This window comes from Chaetura pelagica, unplaced genomic scaffold, assembly GCF_000747805.2.
Source record: "Chaetura pelagica isolate M959 unplaced genomic scaffold, ChaPel_1.0 scaffold702, whole genome shotgun sequence".
Lineage (NCBI taxonomy): Eukaryota > Metazoa > Chordata > Aves > Apodiformes > Apodidae > Chaetura > Chaetura pelagica.
In genome coordinates this window covers 51,796-70,993 of record NW_009952372.1, presented here as the reverse complement: position 1 = coordinate 70,993, position 19,198 = coordinate 51,796, and the positions used below count along the sequence as shown (strand labels likewise).

At 42.2% G+C, this 19,198-nt stretch overlaps 1 protein-coding gene across 1 annotated transcript in view; it reads left to right on the top strand.

The window, feature by feature from the left end:
* The window catches only part of LOC104398082 (transportin-1), a gene marked incomplete at its 5' end in the record, with an annotated part of 63,124 nt that overhangs the window by 14,065 nt on the left and 29,861 nt on the right, over positions 1-19,198 (top strand). The window contains 5 exons of the mRNA XM_010008126.1: positions 4,659-4,765; positions 8,278-8,411; positions 11,239-11,320; positions 11,983-12,105; positions 17,612-17,730. Of these exons, the coding sequence (XP_010006428.1) occupies positions 4,659-4,765; positions 8,278-8,411; positions 11,239-11,320; positions 11,983-12,105; positions 17,612-17,730 (565 nt within the window). The remainder of the gene's footprint in view (positions 1-4,658; positions 4,766-8,277; positions 8,412-11,238; positions 11,321-11,982; positions 12,106-17,611; positions 17,731-19,198) is intronic.

Genomic DNA, 19,198 nt, shown 5'->3' with positions numbered 1-19,198 from the left:
AAGAGTGCTACCCGCCTCGATCTGTGCGGTCTGAGAGAACTTCCGGCTTGCCTGCATTTAAATTTCTCCCAGTTGCTCCGGCAACCCCCCCAGCCACATCAGCCTCAGCCTCTCTCACGGGAGCTGCCAGCTCCTGGCGGGTCTCCCTTCCTCGGCTTCCCTGTCTGCGGGAAACCCCCCTTTCTGCTCAGTCCACCAGCAGCCAAGCACAGAGCCACAGACTTACAGTTGACGTCGCCTCAATCTGCGTGGTCAACATGGGATGGAATAATTTGTTTGGCCAAATTTGCCATCTGTCTAGTCTGCTCCTCCCTACAGGAGGGTTGTAGATGTGACCCTTTTGCTCCTTTAGTGTCCGAAGCAGCAGATCCGAAAAGTGGAGCAAAGTGGCCTTGGTCTCTCAGCAGTGACTATAAACGTGAGTGTTCTCAGCTGACTAGCTGGAAACTTGCTGTTAATTTCAGCAAGTGTGCTTCTTAAAAGAGACTTCACTGGAAAAAAAAAAATAATCAGTAAAAAGAAAATTGGTTTCATCCTGGCTCAAACCAGGACATTCCACCCCTTATTCCACTCCATATATATAATATATAGATTCTCTGTTCTATCAACTACCAAATTAGGCATTTTCCCCCAGAGTCAGATTACCTTGAGGTACACATTGTACTTCACCATCCTCCATCATCACACACCAGGTATGTCCAGGTCTCTGAGCAAAAGCAACACCACAGACAAGTTTTTCTTTGCCTGAAGCAGGAAAAACCCAAACACATTTCCCCAACAGATTCCTTTCACATACCACAGGAACTTTATCCCCATATACTGTATATAGAAGGACTGACTGAGCAGGACCAGCCCGATTGATGGATCCCCTGGTGTTAACTAACCAGGTGGCCTTTGCTAAATGTCTGTCCCAATTTTTGCAAGTTCCACCACCCATTGCCTTCAGGGTAGATTTTAACAGACCACTGTACCGTTCATTTTTCCCTGAGGCTTGTGCATGGTACGGGATATGGTAGATCCATTCAATAGCATGTTCTTTGGCCCAGTCAGTCACAAGATTGTTTTTGAAATGAGTCCCATTGTCTGACTCAATTCTTTCTGGAGTACTGTGTCTCCACAAGATTTGCTGCTTCTCAAGGCCCAGGATGATGTTCTGGGCTGTGGCATGAGGCACACAGGACAGGATATGTATTTGTTTCCACCATCATAAGCACATAGTGCTCACCCTGGGAGGTCTGAGGCAGTGTGATGTAGTCAATTTGCCAGGCCTTCCCATACTTTGACCACCTCCCCTCATACCACAAAGGTTTCATCGGTTTTGCCTGCTTAATTGCAGTTCACGTCTCAGAGTCGTGGATCACCTGCACAATAGTGCCCATGGTTAAGTTCACTCCTCGGTCACGAGCCCATTTGTATGTTGCATCTCTGCCCTGATGACCTGAAGTGTCATGGGCCCATCGAGCCAGAAAGAGTTCACCCTTATGTTCCCAGTCTAAGTCTATTTGGAACACCTGAGCAGCCTCATCTGCTCGTTGGTTGTGTCGATGTTCCTCAGTGGCTCGACTCAGAGGCACGTGTGCATCTACATGGTGCACTTTTACCATCAGTTTCTCTATCCGAGCTGCAATGTCTTTCCACAGGTCAGCAACCCAAATAGGTTGTTCTGCTGCCACTGTTTTAGCCACTCCCACAAGGCATTTGCTGCCTTCCACAAGTCAGTGTAGAGATAGAGTCTTGGCCACCCCTCTCGCTCAGCAATGTCCAAAGCCAGCTGGATGGCTTTGACCTTTGCAAACTGACTCGATTCAACTTCTCCTTCAGCTGCTTCAGCAGCAAGTCATGCAGGACTCCAAACAACAGCTTTCCATCTCCGGCGGTTCCCTACAAGACGACAGGAACCATCAGTGAACAGAGCAAATGTTTCTCAGTCAGTGTTTCCCTGGTAGATGGTCATATGGTGGAGATTCTTGAGCTCATCTCACCACTTCTCATGGTGGCATTCCAAAGTGTGTGCCTTCTGTCCAGTCAGTAATAACTTCTAGGATTCCTGGACGATTAGGGCTTCATATTTGAGCTCGCTGGGTAATTAAAGGAGTCCAGGTAGCATCGGTGGCATGATGGATTGGAGAAACATTACTCTGGAACATGAAGCTCAGCACTGGTAATCTGGGCGCCAGGAGGAGCTGCGCTTCAGTGCCGATCACTTCTGAAGCGGCTCTAACTCCTTCATATGCTGCATCTCCTTTTCAGTCAACGTATAGTTGGCCTTGGAACCTCTAGAACTTCGTCTCTGGAATCCTAGGGGTCGGCCTTGAGTTTCCTCTGGTGCTTTCTGCCAGAGGCTTCAGGTAGGACCACTGTATCTGGCTGCAATATAGAGCACGTTTTTGACGTCTGGTCTTGTTTGTACTGGTCCAAAGGCTATGGCTCGCACAGTCTCCTTTTTGATGTGCTCAAAAGCTTTCTGTTGGTCAGGATCCCACTTCAAGTTGTTTTTCTTTTGGGTCACCTCATAGAGAAGTTGACTGTAACCAGGAATGTGCATTCTCCAGAAACCAACAGTTCCTAAAAAGGCTTGAGTGTCCTTTTTGTTAGTTGATGGGGCCATAACTGTTATTTTGTTAATCACTTCCATTGGGATCTGGTGACGTCCATCTTGCCACCTAATTCCCAGGAATTGGATTTCTCGTGTAGGTTCCTTGATCTTGCTTCTTTTTACAGTAAAATCAGCTTTCAAAATAATTTGGATGATCTTTTTACCTTTTCTTGATGACTTCTTCTGGTGTGTTACCTCACACAATGATGTCATTGATATACTTGCAGGTGTTCTGCACCTCCACCCTTCTCCAGTGCAGCGTGGATCAGTCCATGGCAAACGGTTGAGCTGTGTTTCCACCCCTGGGGCAGTCGATTCCAGGTGTACTGGACTCTCCTCCAGGTGAAAGCAAACTGTGGCCTGCACTCTGGTTGTAGAGGAAAAGAGAAAAAGGCATGAGCATTAGTGGCACACCACCTGGCTGCTTTCGATTCTAGCTTGTACTGAAGTTCTAGCATGTCTGGCACAGCAGCACTGAGCGGTGGTGTCACCTTATTCAGGCCATGATAGTCCACTGTCAGCCTCCACTCGCCATTAGGTTTTTGCACTTGCTATATAAGACTGTTAAAGGGTGAATGAGTCCTGCTGATCACTCCTTGGCTCTCCAGTTGCCAAATCAGCTTATGAATGGGGACCACAGAGTCTCTGTTGGTGCGATTTTGTCATCTATGCACCACTGAGGTGGCAACTCAGTCCAGTAGCTGGAAAACTTGCCGTTAATTTCAGCAAGCGTGCTGCTCAAAAGAGAGTTCGCTGAAGGAAAAAAAAATCATTAAAAAGAAAATTGGCTTTAACCTGGCTAAAACTGGGACAGTTTTATTTGATTTATTGGTTTTGGGCGTGGACTTATGGGTGTAGTTTTTCTGGGTTGTATGGCCTTAGCTTATGGTATAATGAAGCATGAAACCTTGGCATAGATCTTCTGTAGCGGCCGCAACCCCTGCAGTGGGCTTTGCAGTGATGAGAAGCATTGCAGTCTCTCAGATTCCAGTGATGGGTGATGCAGCTGACTTAGACACTCAAATGGTGCTAGTTGCCCCTGTGTATAAGAGGCAATACACAAGGTTGGGTCGTGAAGAGGTGACTAGCTGATCTCTGTCCTTTAGTGACTTGCGAGGTATCTGCAAAGATTATAGTCAGCATGAAGGAGAGCACCTTGTTACTCGGCTGCTCCGGTGCTGGGATAACAGAGTGGATGGTGTGGAATTAGAGGATAACAGAGTCAAGCAGTTGGGACAGATGACTAGAGATGCGGGGATTGACAAAGATCTCGTGAGAAGCACAATCACTCACTCTCTGGAGACGACTCTTGCTGAATGCAATGTATGCTGAGGGTGGGTAGTTCTGCTTCCTGTTGCTCCCTCTGCTAGTCCTGAGTATAAGTTAATTACTTTATGTGGGTGTTTGTATTAGTTTTGTGATTTCATGAAATCTATTTCTATTTCAACCCATGAGGCTTCTCTCCTCTTCCTGATTCCCCTTCTTGGCTGGGAAGGGGGCACTCGGTGAGAGAACAAACTGCTTCAGTTTAGCCCTGGATGTGGGCTAGATGAAGACACCTGCTATAGTGTGTGCAAGCTCTTAGTAGGTATCTCAGTCTTAGAATGTGTCCTTAATGTTTTGTGTAAACATAGTAAAGTTGTGAATGTATAATTTGCCATTGGGTTATAAATTTATTGAATGACAGCTTTCTATGCTCATGCTTTTGTATCATAATAAAGAGGAGGTGACTTGAGGTGGATATTCTGTTTACTGGAGGTCAAGATTTGTACAGCTTTTAGTAAACTTACAGGAGAACCTGCCTTGCAGTGTTTGAGCATGATTATTCCTTTAAGTGGGAATTACTTTGTGTTTGGCTTCTCATGTCCGAACCCTTCATGGTAGCAGGAAGGAACAACCTGCCTTTGCATTTCAAAGTCCTTCAAATACCATTTGTAATGAAATGTGCTACTTCTTTTTATACTTACCAGCTCTTAATAAACCAAGAAATTTCTTAACTCCTTAGATCTCTGAGAAGAGTATATATGAGATCTTGTTTCTTTTATTCCTCTGATTCACTTAGGCATTCTGATAACAACCATTGCTTCAAAAGGGGAATTACAGAACTGGCCTGAACTCTTACCAAAGCTTTGCAGCCTGTTGGATTCTGAAGATTACAACACCTGTGAGGTAAGGAGGCTTATTTTTCACTGCATTACCATCTAAATTTGAGACACTGGAACAGGTTGCCCGGGGGGATTGTGGATGCCATGTCCCTGGAAGTGTTCAACGCTGGGCTGGATGGGGCTTTTGGAGCAACCTGGTCTAGTGGAACATGTTCTGCCTGTGGCAGCTCAAATTTGTTATGTTTTATTCTACCTATATTCCATGTTCTTAGTGTTTATGCAAATGAATGTTTTATTTGCATAAAGGCAGAATAAGACTGTATATGGGTAATCATAGCATCTCAGCTGAGAAGTGTCATAGAATCATAGAAAGGTCAAAGTTGGAAGGGACCTTAAAAATCATCAGGTTCCAACCTCCCTGCCATGGGCAGAACATGTTCTGCTAGGTATGAGGCTGCACAAAGCCTCATCCAACCTGGCCTTAAACACCTCCAGGGAGGGGGCTTCCACAACCTCCCTGGGCAACCTATTCCAGCACCTTACTACCCTCACGGTGAAGAATTTCTTCCTGATGTCTAACCTAAGTCTGCCCTCTTTCAGTTTAAAACCATTACCACCCATTGAGGGTGCACTCAATCCCTCTGTCCATGTCTCCAACAACGACACTGAACAGCAATGGTCCCAATACTGACCCCTGAGGAATGCCACTTGTCACTTGCCTCCACTTGGATGCTGAACCATTGACCACAACTCTCTGGGTGTGGCTATCCAGCCAATTACTTATCCACCGAGTGGTCCATCTGTCAAATCCATGTCTTGTCACTTTGGAGACCAGGCTGTCATGTGGGACAGTGTCAAATGCCTTGCATAAATCTAGGTAGATGACGTCAGTTGCTCTTCCACCATCCACCATCTCTGTAGCCTTGTTGTAGAAGGCCACCGAATTGGTCAGGCACAAGTTGCCCTTAGTGAAGCCATGTTGGCTGTCACCAATCACCTCCTTATTTTCCATGTGCCCCAGCAGATTTTCCAGGAGGATCTGTTCCATTACCTTTTTGGGCACAGAGGTGAGACTGGCCAGCCTGTAGTTCTCTGGGTTTTCCTTTTTCCCCTTTTTAAAAATAGGGGCTATGTTTCCTTTTTTCCAATCAATGGGAACCTCACCAGACTGCCATAACCTCTCAAATATGACAGACAGGGGCTTAGCAACTGCATCTGCCAGCTCCCTCAGGACCCATGGATGGACCCCATCAGGTCCCATAGACTTGTGCACCTTCAGGTTATTTAGATGGTCATGAACTTGTTCTTCTCCTACAGTGAAGGGTACTTTGTTCTTCCAGTCCCTGCTTTCACCTGCTGTGGCCTTTACGATGAGGCTGGAGCCCTCATCAGAGAAGACTGATGTAAAGAAGTCATTGAGAACCTCAGCTTTCTCAATATCCTGCGTAGCTAGGTCTCCCATTTCCTTCAGGAGAGGGCCTACATTTTCCTTGGTTGTCCTTTTATCCCCAACATGCCTATAGAAGCTTTTCTTGTTGGTCTTTACATCCCTGGCAAGATTTAATTCCATCTGGGATTTGACTCTCCTCACCTGATCCCTAGCTGCTCGGACAACCTCTCTGTAATCCTCCCAGGGTACCTGCCCTAGATTCCATCCTCTCTATACTTCCTTCTTAAGTTTGAGCTTTTCTAGGAGCTGCTTGCTCATCCACGTTGGCCTCCTGGAGTTTTTACTTGATTTTCTCTTAGTTGGGATGCATCACTCTTAGGCCTGGAGAAGGTGATCCTTAAATATCAGCCAGCTTTCATGGGCCCCTCTTCCCTCCAGGATGTTATCCCATGACACTCTCTCGAGCAGATCCCTGAAATGTGCCCTCCTGAACTCAAGGGTAGTAATCTTACTGTGAGCCCTCCTTGCTGCCCTAAGGATCTTGAAGTCCACCATTTCATGGTTGCTACAACCTAGGCTGCCCTTGAGCTTAGCATCCCTCACCAGCCCTTCCTTGTTGATGAGGCTAAGGTCCAGCATAGCACCTCTCCTTGTTGGTTCCTCAATTACTTGGAAAAGGAAGTTGTCATCAACACACTCTAGGAACCTCCTGGATTGTTTGTGCTTTGCAGAGTTGTTCCTCCAACAGTTATCAGGGTGGTTGAAGTCACCCATGACCGAAGATGATCCTATCTGTCTGTAGGGTGCCTCGTCTATACTGTCCTCCTGGTCAGGTGGCCTATAGCAGACCCCCACTAATGGCCCTTGTGCCTGCCTTCCTCTTAATCTTAACCCATAAGCTCTCAATTGGCTCTTCATCCATCCCCAGGGAGAGTTCCATGCACTCCAACTGGTCTTTGACATAGAGGGCAACACTCCCACCTTGGTTCCCCTGTCTGTCCTTCCTAAAGAGTCTATAACCCTCCATTCTGATGCCCCAGTCATAGGAGCCATTCCACCAGGTCTCTGATGCCAATAAGATCATAGCCCTGCAGGCTCGCACTCATCTCTAATTCCTCTTGTTTATTCCCCATGCTGCGTGCATTTCAATAGTTATTTAAGCTGTGCCTTCAGTGAAGGTAACTGACCAGCTGGAGGGGCTGGGATTTCATTATGCTGCACTCCAGATGCTCCCCTGCTGACCTGCACCCCTTCTATAGGCTCTGGGCATCTATTACTGGTGCCAGCATCACATTGAAATTGATCGCTGTGGAATGAATGGAGGTTCCTTCCCCCAGCCTCATCAGTTTAAAGGCCTCTTTACCAGTTTGGCTTGCCTATGGCTGAGGATGATCTTCCTGAAGTTATGACTTTGTGATGCCAAATCTTTTAAGCATCATCAAGTTGTCCCTGAATTTTGTCTGTCTTAAAAGTAGCATTGTTCATTTTTCTTAATCTAGAAATGTGATCTGTGCCTGCTATATCAGGCTAGTGTGAAATGAACTCTCTTTTGTTCAGTTTTTATTAAGGAAAATAAAAAAAATACCAGCTCAACTGTTTTAAGTTATGAGGAGAAAAAAACCTTGTCTGACACAATTTTAATTACTCTATGCTGTCTCCATAAGTGTTTGAAGCATTTTTTATAAAATAATCTTTAGAGATATGACAGTGGTCCAAGATGTCATGCTGTTATGTAGTATTTTAGTGCTGCTTTCTTAAGAAAAACATTTGAAAATGAAACTCAAATTGACCATAATGTCCGGAGTTCTGTTTTACCCTATAACAAATGATTAAGGGAAATAAAATCACATGTGAAATTAAATAGGATGCTTCTGCAACTTGTAATTTATTTTTCAAATACAATTTTGCTTTTAAGCATTTTTAAAATAATGATTGAATAAACGAGTATTGAATGCTAAAAATAAAATTATCACTTCTGTGTAATAGACTCATCCAGTTTGGAAGCCTACAGATGACAGTGTGAAGTGCTTAAATAAAAAACCTTTAAGGATGTTCTAACTCCCTGTTTTGTTTGCTACATTTACTTTATTAATTCACTGTGGTATTGTGTTAAAATTCCTGTTCTGTAGAAAACCTGAAATGTTGCTTTCTTCAAAGTGTTAAACAGCTTTCTTTTTTTTCAATAGGGTGCATTTGGTGCTCTTCAGAAGATATGTGAAGATTCTGCTGAAATTTTAGATAGTGATGTATTGGACCGACCACTCAATATCATGATACCTAAATTCTTGCAGTTTTTCAAGCACAGCAGTCCAAAAATAAGGTAGTTTTAGGTGTTGTACTAAAGTTACCTGTTAAAAAATTGTTTACATGAGCAGCAAGGTTGATATTTTATAAAACAGTTTAAAAAACATGCTTTGTTTTTTTAAATGATCCTGCACGTGCAAATGTGAGAAGAAAAGCCACAGAGATTTCATGCATCAGTAATTTCCGTGCTTATCTGCTTATTTAATGGATTAGCCTCTCTTTATATATCTCCCAAATCTAATAGCTGTCCGACTTTGAAAATCAAACTGTTTCTTGTAAGATTTTGCATATTATGAGAATTTCATATTCTGATTAGAAAGAATTATCTTGCATTCTTTTTGCAATGCAGTATTGGGAGAGTAAAAAACGTTTGCTGATATTAGTTTCAGAGTTCTTGCAGAAAATTTTTTTCTGCTTTAACTGCACCATAACTTAAAAAGTTCTGTCTTTCAGCTGGATCAAAATAATTGGGTTCAACATATTTTTACTTTAATACAGTATTAATTTCTCCAAACTAACAGAAGTATAGGATAGAAGAGAAATTCCAGAATTACCTTGTTATTGCTAATATTGATTAACAAGAAAGGTAGCTTTGACCCTGAAATAAGACAGCAATGTGCCCTTGCCCCAAAGATGATGAATGGTATCCTGGACTAGAGTGTTGCCAGCATGGGAGATGATCCTTCCCCTCACCTTCCAAGTGAGGCCACACCTAGAGTACTGTGTCCAGTTTTGGGCTCACCAGTACGAGAGAGACATGGAGCTACTGGAGTCTAACAAATGGCCATGAAGATGATCAAGGGTCTGGAGCATCTCTCCTATGAGGAAAGGCTGAGAGAGCTGGGACTATTCAGCCTGGAAAAGAGAAGGCTGAGGGCAGATCTCATCCATGTGTATAAATACATGCAGGAAGGCTGCAAAGAAGACAAAGCCAGGTTCTATTCAATGGTGCCCAGTGACAGGACAAAAGGCAATGGGCAAAAACTGAACCACAGAAGGTTCTGCCTTAATGTCAGGAAGCACTTTTTCTTACTGTGAGCGTGATCAAGCGCTGGTACAGGTTGTCCATCCTTGTATTCAAAAGCTGTTGGGATGTGGTCCTGTGTAGTCTACTCTAGGTGACCCTACTTGAGAAGGGGCATTGGATAAGACAAGAAGTCACTTCCAACCTCAACCATTCTGTTGTGATTCTGTGAAATGTGTTTTTGAACTTGTGTTTGAAAATTGTATTGAAAGATTCTACAACTTGGAGGCAGCAATTATTGCCAGCAGTAGTAGATGATGAAGACTAAAACAAAGAGTATAACTAAGAATATATGACAATAAGATTTAGAAACTCACCTAAAATAGATGTGCACCAAGAAAAATATATAACAGCATGAACTTGCACTTGTGGAAAGATAAGCTTAATACTTCATTGGAGCTGGGAAAGATGGAGAGAAACCTCATTTTTTCCTTATCACATTAAACAGTCTTTCACTTTTTGTATGCTATTATGTTTGTGGCTTTGAGATAGATAAACCAGTTTCAACTTTAAAGCAGATCACCTGCTGACCCATGGTCTGGTTTCAGTGCATAGTGCTGAATTATGAAGAATATTAGTAGTGTCAGTAAAATACTTTATATTTAAAACTGTCAAGAGACAACTTTTGAACACTGGTTTATGAGACTCTTTCAAGAAATGTATGAACATACCTGACATTTGGAGTTACGTTAGTAAAAATACTTGAATGGATCTTCAAAGGATTTTAAAGGTACCTGTGTTAAAGGTAGCTTTGCCTTGTGCCTTTACTTGCATAATTTAGCTTTTATATATCAAAGGCCTGAAGCACCTCTGCTGTGAAGACAGGATAAGAAAATTGGGGCTGTTCAGCCTAGAGAAGAGAAGGCTCCAGGGAGACCTTATAGCGGCCTTCCAGTACTTGAAGGGGCTACAGGAAATCTGGGGAGGGGCTTTTCATCAGAGAAGATAGTGATAGGACAAGGGGTAATGGTTTTAAACTGAGAGAGGGAGATTTAGGTTAGATATTAGGAAGAAATTCTTCACTATAAGGGTGGTGAGGAACTGGAATGGGTTGCACAGGGAGGTTGTTGATGCCCCATCCCTGGAGGTTTTTAAGGCCAGGTTGGACGAGGTTTTGTGCAACCTGGTCTAGTGGTAGGGTTCCCTGCTCATGGCAGGGGGGTTGGAACTTGATGATCTTTAAGGTCCCTTCCAACCTTAATGATTCTATGATTCTATGATATCTCTGAGAATGAAAATGACTTATAAATAATGGCTATGCATAAAGTGGAATAGAAGAACCACTTCTTCACTTTTAGTATGTTTCTATCACAAGTGTTTTTATATGTATCCTAATGCAAGTGCGTATTTGTTCTAAGTTACAACTATATTACTTATGCTTCTTGGTCTCATTAAATGCTAAACATTTTGCAAAAGCAGTTTGATAATTATCAATGAAGAACGGTATGCTAAAATTTCCCTGTGTTGACTTGTATGGAATTGCTAATATCAGAAAAGATCAGTAATCATAATATACTTTAAAAGAACATCCTTACATACTGTTCAGAACAAATGTGCCAGGTATAGTCATCTTGCTCTTGTTTTTATATATTGAATACTTAAATTAAAAATAGTTATTAGATATACTGGAATATAAGATGGTACTTAAAATGTGATATAGTAATTTTTCTTGGTAACAATTTAGATGTGCAGATTTGTTCCCTCTTGCCTCTAGATGCTTGGACAATGTGATTTGCTTCCTAATGATTTTGATGCTTATGTACAGTTTGGAAAATGTTTAAGTAATGAAAAATGTGTATTTTAACTCTTCCATTTGTAGGTCTCATGCTGTTGCATGTGTCAATCAATTTATCATCAGTAGAACTCAAGCTCTTATGTTGCACATAGATTCTTTTATTGAGGTGAGTGTACATTCTTGGTTGAGGGGCTTTGAATAATGTTTTACAACCACCGCTACCCCAAAATGCCACATTGCTGGCTTCCTATTCTTAGCTTCAGTCCCCATGGATTGAAGTTCATTCTGTATACTTACACTCAGATTAGTAGAAGCACTCTCCCAGCCCCAAAAAATAGTATTTTGAACGATGCTTCCTTTTCATAAATAAACGGTACTGGCAGCAGTCTCACCTGTGATGGAGAGATAAGTACAGAGATCATCATGTCACTGAGTCTGGATGATGGGTCTCTCTGAATACTAATACTGAATGTGGATTAGGAGGGTGATATTTTAGGTTATCTAGAGTATTTTATTTGCTGCTGTTACATACTGAAGGAGTTTTCTAGCTTCAGAACTCCATTAATGTTTAGGGAAAAATTATAATTCAGGAAATAATGTTCTTTTATCTAATGTACACATGATCAAAACACTGGGTAACAATACACATTGAGAGTCTGAAGAGTTCACTTGCTAAACCATATATGTTAAAGAAATAATACGGTATTCTGAGGGGTGGGAGGGTATAGAAGTACATGTTGGAATATCTTAGTTTGTCAGTAATGTAAATTTAAATACAAGTTGAAATAAATGAATTGAGGCTTTTCAACTGATATTACATTCCAACAGAATCTTTTTGCACTGGCTGGTGATGAGGAGCCTGAAGTACGCAAAAACGTTTGCCGTGCTCTGGTAATGTTACTGGAAGTTCGAATGGATCGCCTGCTTCCTCACATGATTAATATAGTTGAGGTGAGTCTCACTTCCCAGATTGCATGCTGAAACACGTTTGGGGTTGCAGAAATAATAACAAATTAAAAGCATTCATCAGAATGGGTATGTTATTCTTGTGCTTGCCTACTCTTCATTTTCCTTCAAGATCAAGGTTGCAAAAGTTTCTTTTTAGCTAATTGCCAACTCGACACTGTATTTGACAGACAATGCATATACCATATTTCTGGGAAATACTGGCAGTTTCTAGCCACCCTTTACACACACTACTTGCTAGATTGGAAATATAGCTAAGATCAGTATGTTTCTTATGCAGACTTCATGTAAACAAGTGGGTTATAACCCAGTGTCATATTCTATAAGGGCTAAGTACAGACAACATGGTTTGGTTTGTTTTTTTGCTCCTGGACAAAGACATTAGAGAGACATAAAATGGAGGTGAACCATGACAGCCTTGGCTTGCTATCTAGTCTTCCTATTGTTGTCTGGAATTCCATGACACCAACACTGGCAAAAATGTCCTCATTTAACACAGGACAAGTAGGGATTGTTGGTACGTAGTGACTTTTCTCTTTGGTTGGGTTTGGGGTGGTTTTTTTTTTGAGAGAATAAAGCTTTGGAGATTATATTGTCAACAAGTGATAACTTCTCTGTCTCTTCACCCTCCTAAGATCAGTAAGGAACTTCTGTGGGTAGAAATTATGTCCCCAGCCAGAAGATCAAGATTGTATTTTCATTCTATCTGGTATTTTGCTCTTGGGAAAACTATTACTAGACTACTTATCTACAAAAGACAGTAGTAGCAAATTTTTGTTCTATAACAAAGTTTAGTTCCCTCCCCCCGGTTTTGGGACTACCATTACCAATTTTCCTGGTTCTGTATACATATTGGGGTGTGCAAAAATAATATTCCATAACTGACTGGATGAGATCCCCCGACCCTTCTCTTCAACATTCTAATGAGTCTGGTTTTGCCCCTTTGAAGCTTGAATACCTCCAAGCTGAATGCTGATGGTGGCTGCTCTAACTGAAGGAAGTCTTAAAAAGAAAAATTTGTATCCATGTGTTTTTTATACTTACGGAGAATCACTTTTAAAGTAGTTAGAATCACTACTGGATCGTTAATATTCTTAAGACAGAGGGTCTTGGCTAGCATAATGTTTTTAAAGCAGACAGGTTTAGTATTAGCTTTCTTGCCAAGTTCCTGGACCATGTAGAAATGGTTGAGTTTGGATTTCAGTGGGTTTTTTGAACATATACTGCCAGGTAAGCAGAAGCAGATGTGTGTGTGTTTGTGGTGTGGTTTTTTATTTTCTTTGCTTTGTCTGTGAACATGACAACAGGATATGTCAGAGTAGACTGACCTAACAGGTTTCAGTTATTAGATTGCACTTGTATGTTCATAGAGCATATTTAGCCAAACATGTGGCTCCTAATATCTTTCTCAGTAGAACTCCTGACTTTTTATTTTACAGTGCATAATGACATTACTTGTAATGAATGAATAGTGTATTGATAACTTCATAACACAGAAAATCAGCTTGTTGCTGAAGTCATAAGATTGTGTGCATCCTGTTACTTTATTCAGATGTCTCTTACTACTACAGAGGATATGTTCTTAATGATTTGTGTATCATGATATTCTTTTCTTGATGGCTTGACATAAGGCTGACACAATACTGTCTGTTAGAGTACACAGACCAGTTCTGAATAATCTTCCTGTGCTATTTTGTTTCCCTTGCTATTTATTGTTATGAAGCAACTATTTCCATTGCCTAAAGTCAGTAGAGCTTTATAGCTTAGAATTAAAAGTACTTATTAAAATTTGGCATGGTAATATAAAAAAAGCCTTTAAATAATCTTCCCACACTTTGTTACTAGAATCACTGTTCTTATTATGGGGGCCTATAGGAAAGATGGTGAGAGACTCTATCAGGAAGTGTAGTGATAGGATGAGGGGTAACAGTTTCAAACTGAAAGAGCGTAGATTTAGATTGGATATTAGGAAGAAGTTCTTTACTGTGAGCGTGGTGAGATGCTGGAGTTATGGGTGCCCCCTCCCTGGAAGTGTTCAAAGCCAGGTTGGATGGGGCTTTGAGGAACCTGATCTAATGGAAGGTGTCCCTTCCCATTCTATGTTTTTGAGGCTGTGTATATGGCTATCTTATACCACTGAGTGTAAGTAGCTTTTTCAATATACTACTATCTAACTTAGAATCATAGAATGTATTGGGTTGGAAGGGACCTCTAAAGGTCATCTAATCCAACTCCCCTACAATAAGCAGGGACATCTCACACTAGAACAGATTGCTCAGAGCCCCGTCAAGCCTGACCTTGGATGTCTTCAGGAATGGGGCCCCCATGCACCACCCTCGTATTAAATAACTTTTTCCTAACGTCCAACCAAAATCTAACCTCCTCTAGCTTGAAACCATTATCCCTTGTCCTATTGTTACATCTTCTTGTGAACAGGTCTTCCCCAGCCTTCATATAGGCTACTTTCAGGTATTGCAAGGTTGCTATAAGGTCTCCCTGGAGTCGTCTCTTCTTCAGGCTGAACAACCCTAACTCCCTCAGTCTGTCTTCATAAGAGAGTTGCTCCAGCCCTCTGATCATTTTCATTACCCTTCTCTAGACCCTTTCCAACAGGTCCACATCCTTCTTGTGTTGGGGGCTCCAGAGCTGGACGCAGTATTCCAGGTGAGGTCTCACCAGGGCAGAGTAGAGGGGCAGAATCACCTCTCTTGATCTGCTGGCCACACTTCTTTTGATGCAGCCCAGGATGTGATTAGCCTTCTGGGCTGCAATTGCACATTGGTGGCTCATGTCCAGCTTTTGATCCACTAGTACCCCCAGGTCTTTTTCCACAGGGCTGTTCTCTAGCATGTCTTCCCTCAGTCTGTATCTGGTTGCCCCAGCCCAGGTGCAGGACCTTGCACTTGGCCTTGTTGAACCTCATGAAGTTCACCTGAGCCCACTTCTCCTGCTTGTCCAGGTCCCTCTGAATGGCATCCCATCCCTCTGGCATATTGACTGCATCACCCAGCTTGGTGTCATTAGCAAACTTGCTGAGGGTGCTCTCAATGCCACTGTCAATATCGTTAATGAAGATATTTAACAACACTGGTCCCAGTATGGACCCCTGAGGGACACCACTTGTCACCATTTTCCATCTGGACATGGAGCCATTGACCACTACCTCCTGGATGCGACCATCCAGCCAATTCCTTATCCACTGAACAGTCCACCCATCAAACCCATATCTCTCCAACTTAGAGAGAAGTTGTGGGGGACTGTGTCAAAGGCCTTGTAGAAGTCCAGATAGATTGACACCCACTGCTTTTCCCTTGTCCACTGATGTAGTCTCATGGTTGTAGAAAGTCAATAGTTTGGTCAGGCAGGATTTTCCCCTAGTAAAGCCATGCTGGCTGTCCTGAATCACCTCCCTGTCCTCTATGTGCCTTGTCAGAGCTTCTAGGAGGATCTGTTCCATGATCATCCCAGGCACAGAGGTGAGGCTGACAGGTCGGTAGTTCCCAATCCTCCTTTCTACACTTTTTAAAAATGGGTGTAATGTTTCCTTTCTTTCAGTCACCAGGGACTTCACCTGACTGCCATGACTTTTCAAATATCATGGAGAGTAGCTTGGCAACTACATCAGCCAATTCCTTCAGGACTCTGGGATGCATCTCATCAGGTCCCATGGACTTGTGTAGGTTCAGGTTCCTCAGATGGTCATGAACCTTGTCTTTGCTTACGGTGGGAGGGACTTCGTCTCCCTGGTCTCCGTCTTGTGGGCCATCAACTTGAGAGCCGTGAGGGGAGGGGTTGCCAGTGAAGATTGAGGCAAAAAAGTCATTGAGAATCTCAGCCTTCTCCTCATCTGTTGTTACTAGTTCACCACTGCTGCTCATCAGGGGGGTATGCTTTCTTTAACCTTTCTTTTCTGGTTTACATACCTGTAGAAGCCCTCCTTTACATCCCTTGCCCAGTTCAGCTGAATTGGGCCTTGGCCTTCCTGATCTTGTCCCTACACAACCAGGCAACACCCCTATACTCTTCCCAGGATACCTGTCCCCTCTTCCACTGTCTGTGTAGTTCCATCTTGCCTTTTAGTTTGAGCAGCAGGTCTCGGCTCAGCCATGCTGGTTTCTTGCCTTCCTTGCCCAATTTCTTACACCTGGGAATTGAGATCTCTTGCAGTCTATGGAAAGCATCCTTAAAGATTTGCCAGCTCTGTTCTGCTCCCTTGTCCCTGAGGGCCATTTCCCAGAGGGTCCTATTTATTAACTCCTTGAAGAGCTTCATGGAGCATATACTGTAATACTTAAAGAGGAAATTACAGTGTAAGAAGCACCTTCAAATAGAGAATACTTTGTCATTCTGTTTTTGACTTTCTGACAAAAAAACTGGATACAACAAAATAGTGGATTTTCAAGTCCTCTGGGGAAAAATGCAGAATCACTTCAGGTGCATTAATGAAGCCTTGCTTGCAATGGGTGGGACATTTTTCAAATTTTCCAACCTGCAATCTGTTGACAACTCAGAATAGAGCAGTATTTCTGTTACCGTGAGTTCTTAATCACAATAGTGACCCTTTAGGAAACACTTGCAATTTAGTGCAATTCTGTAGGAGGGGGGGTGTTTGTGGCAAATCTTGCATCTCTGAAATGTGTAAGGATAACATAAGTCACCCTGTTCTGTTTGATTTTGAGAATAAAACGGTATTTTGAAGGTTTTCTTTTGCTCATTTTAAATCCATGAGTGAGGAAAGTTAGCTGCATGGACTTACATGAGGCTCCTAAAATGAGTGGAAGAACCAGCTGCTTCAGAAATAAGGGCTGGCATGGAAGAATGCAGAAATTACTGTTTTGGAAGTTGCAACCATCCTTCCTAAATTTTTATGGCAGTTCTGTATAAGAAACTGATGTAGTTGTGGTATACTTAGGCTGTTTACACAGGTATTTGATTACTTTTTAAGGAGGATTAAATTTTAACAGTAAGCTTAAAAATTTGATATTGAATATATGAATTACCATTCATGCTAGAAAAAAGTAAGACTTTTCTTCCCTGTTATGGGTTCTACTTAATTGCATTCTGTCAGGTAATCAAGATTTGAAGGGGAAGCTTTTTTATGGTGCTGGATATAAAAATTATTTCCATCTTACTAAGTGTATAGGGTAAAAAGGTAAAGGGGGGTGGTAAAATAATTTAAAAAATAAAAACTGTTCTCAGGAAACTGCGGTTTACTATCTTGAGTACGTCTGTAGTTTCTTGGTAATAATGTTCTTAAGCAGTGAAGAAACTTAGAATCTGAACCACCCAACAGTAAGAAATAAATCTTTTGGGTTATTCCACCATAGCTTTAAGTAGCTTCTTATATCTGTTTCTTCTCACCTCAAAGAAACTGAATTACTCTTTGTAACATAGTCTGTTTTTGCAAGCATACTTTGCAATGTTGATAGCTTCTTTTTGGGTACTTAAGGCTTATATCTTATACAAATAATTTTTTTTTTATATTCTGTAGTATATGCTTCAGAGGACTCAGGATCAAGATGAAAATGTGGCTTTGGAGGCTTGTGAGTTTTGGCTGACTTTGGCTGAACAGCCAATTTGTAAAGATGTATTATGTCGGCATCTTACTAAGTAAGTATTAAGAATTATGACTCCTAGTTATTTTGAAATAGTCATCTTTAAACTTCAGTTGACTTGTTCCTGGTTACTCTTACAGCATGCAATCTCTGTATGCTTAGAAGGGATTTCCTGTAGATAGTTCCTGTGCATATTTAAAAGGGCTGTAGCACAGACATCACAGAAAAGTCTTCTGAGGATTTCAGACTCAGCTCCAGAAGCAACCTAAACTTCCATTGGTACTTTACCTTGAGTTTAAATAGCCTCAGATGGATACAAAGGTATACTAAGGTGCATTTAAGCTTAAACAAACATCTCCATGTGACGTTACCTGTAATATCTGGTGTACCTTGGTGTACCAGTTGGCTTGACAACTGCTATTCTGAGCATCTCTGTGTAATGCTTCTATGTGCATTGTCAATATGTACAATTATATACAAATATGTTCAGGAATGTGCAAAACCCTGTTACCTCTCCCTCACCCCCAGCAACTCCCAGGGCACTCTACTTAGCTGTGAACAGTCCTGAAATGTCCCAGGACACTGCCAGAGATAGCAGCAGAGCAGACAGGAGCTGAGGGTAGAGTTATGAGGGTCAGGAATGCATGAGCTTGGGGGTCAACAGTGATGGATAGATGGAGTCCTCCCCAAACGCCAGCTATGGACAGAAGAGAAGGGAAGAAGAAACAGGAAGAAAGTTGTCTTCTGTGATCTTTGACCTTACACTGAGCTTATGTAGGTATATGGAATGGAATACTTTGGTCAGTTTTGCTGGCTGTCTAGTCTACTCATTGCTGCGGGAGTTACAGGTACGACTCTTCTGCCTCGGTAGCCTCTGTGGCAGCAGAGCAAAAAGCGACCTTTGGGTCTCAGCAGTAAAATAAATATTCTAGCATTCTCAGTCCACTAGCTGGAAAACTTGCTGCTAGTTAAAAGAGAGCTTACTGAAGGAAAAAAAACAACCGTAAAAGGAAAATTTGCTTCATCCTGCCTCAAACCAGGACATACCACCTCTTATTCCATACCATATATATTACACGTAGGCTCTATCTTTTACCAACTGTCAAATTAAGGATTCTCCACCAGAGTCAGATTACCTTGAGGTGCATATTGTACTTCACCATTGTTGTGGTTTTGGCCCAACGTGACAACAAAGGAACAGCCCCATGGCTGCTCACTCAATTCACCCCCACACACACTCTGGGATGAAAAGGACAAAGCTCATGGGTTGAGACAAAGGACAAGGAAGGTTCTTCACCAATTAAGGTCCCAGGCAAAGCAGACTCAACTTGGGGAAAAAACAATAATTTAATTTCACACTAATCAAACACACACAGGCCACAGACAACACAAAGAGCAGAGCTTGCATATGTTACCCCACCCCTCCCTTCTTCCCGGGCCCAAATCACTTTGTTCCCAGTTTCTCTCCCTCCTTCCCCCCAGCAGCAGAGGGGGACAGGGGATGGGGTTTAGAGTCACTTCAC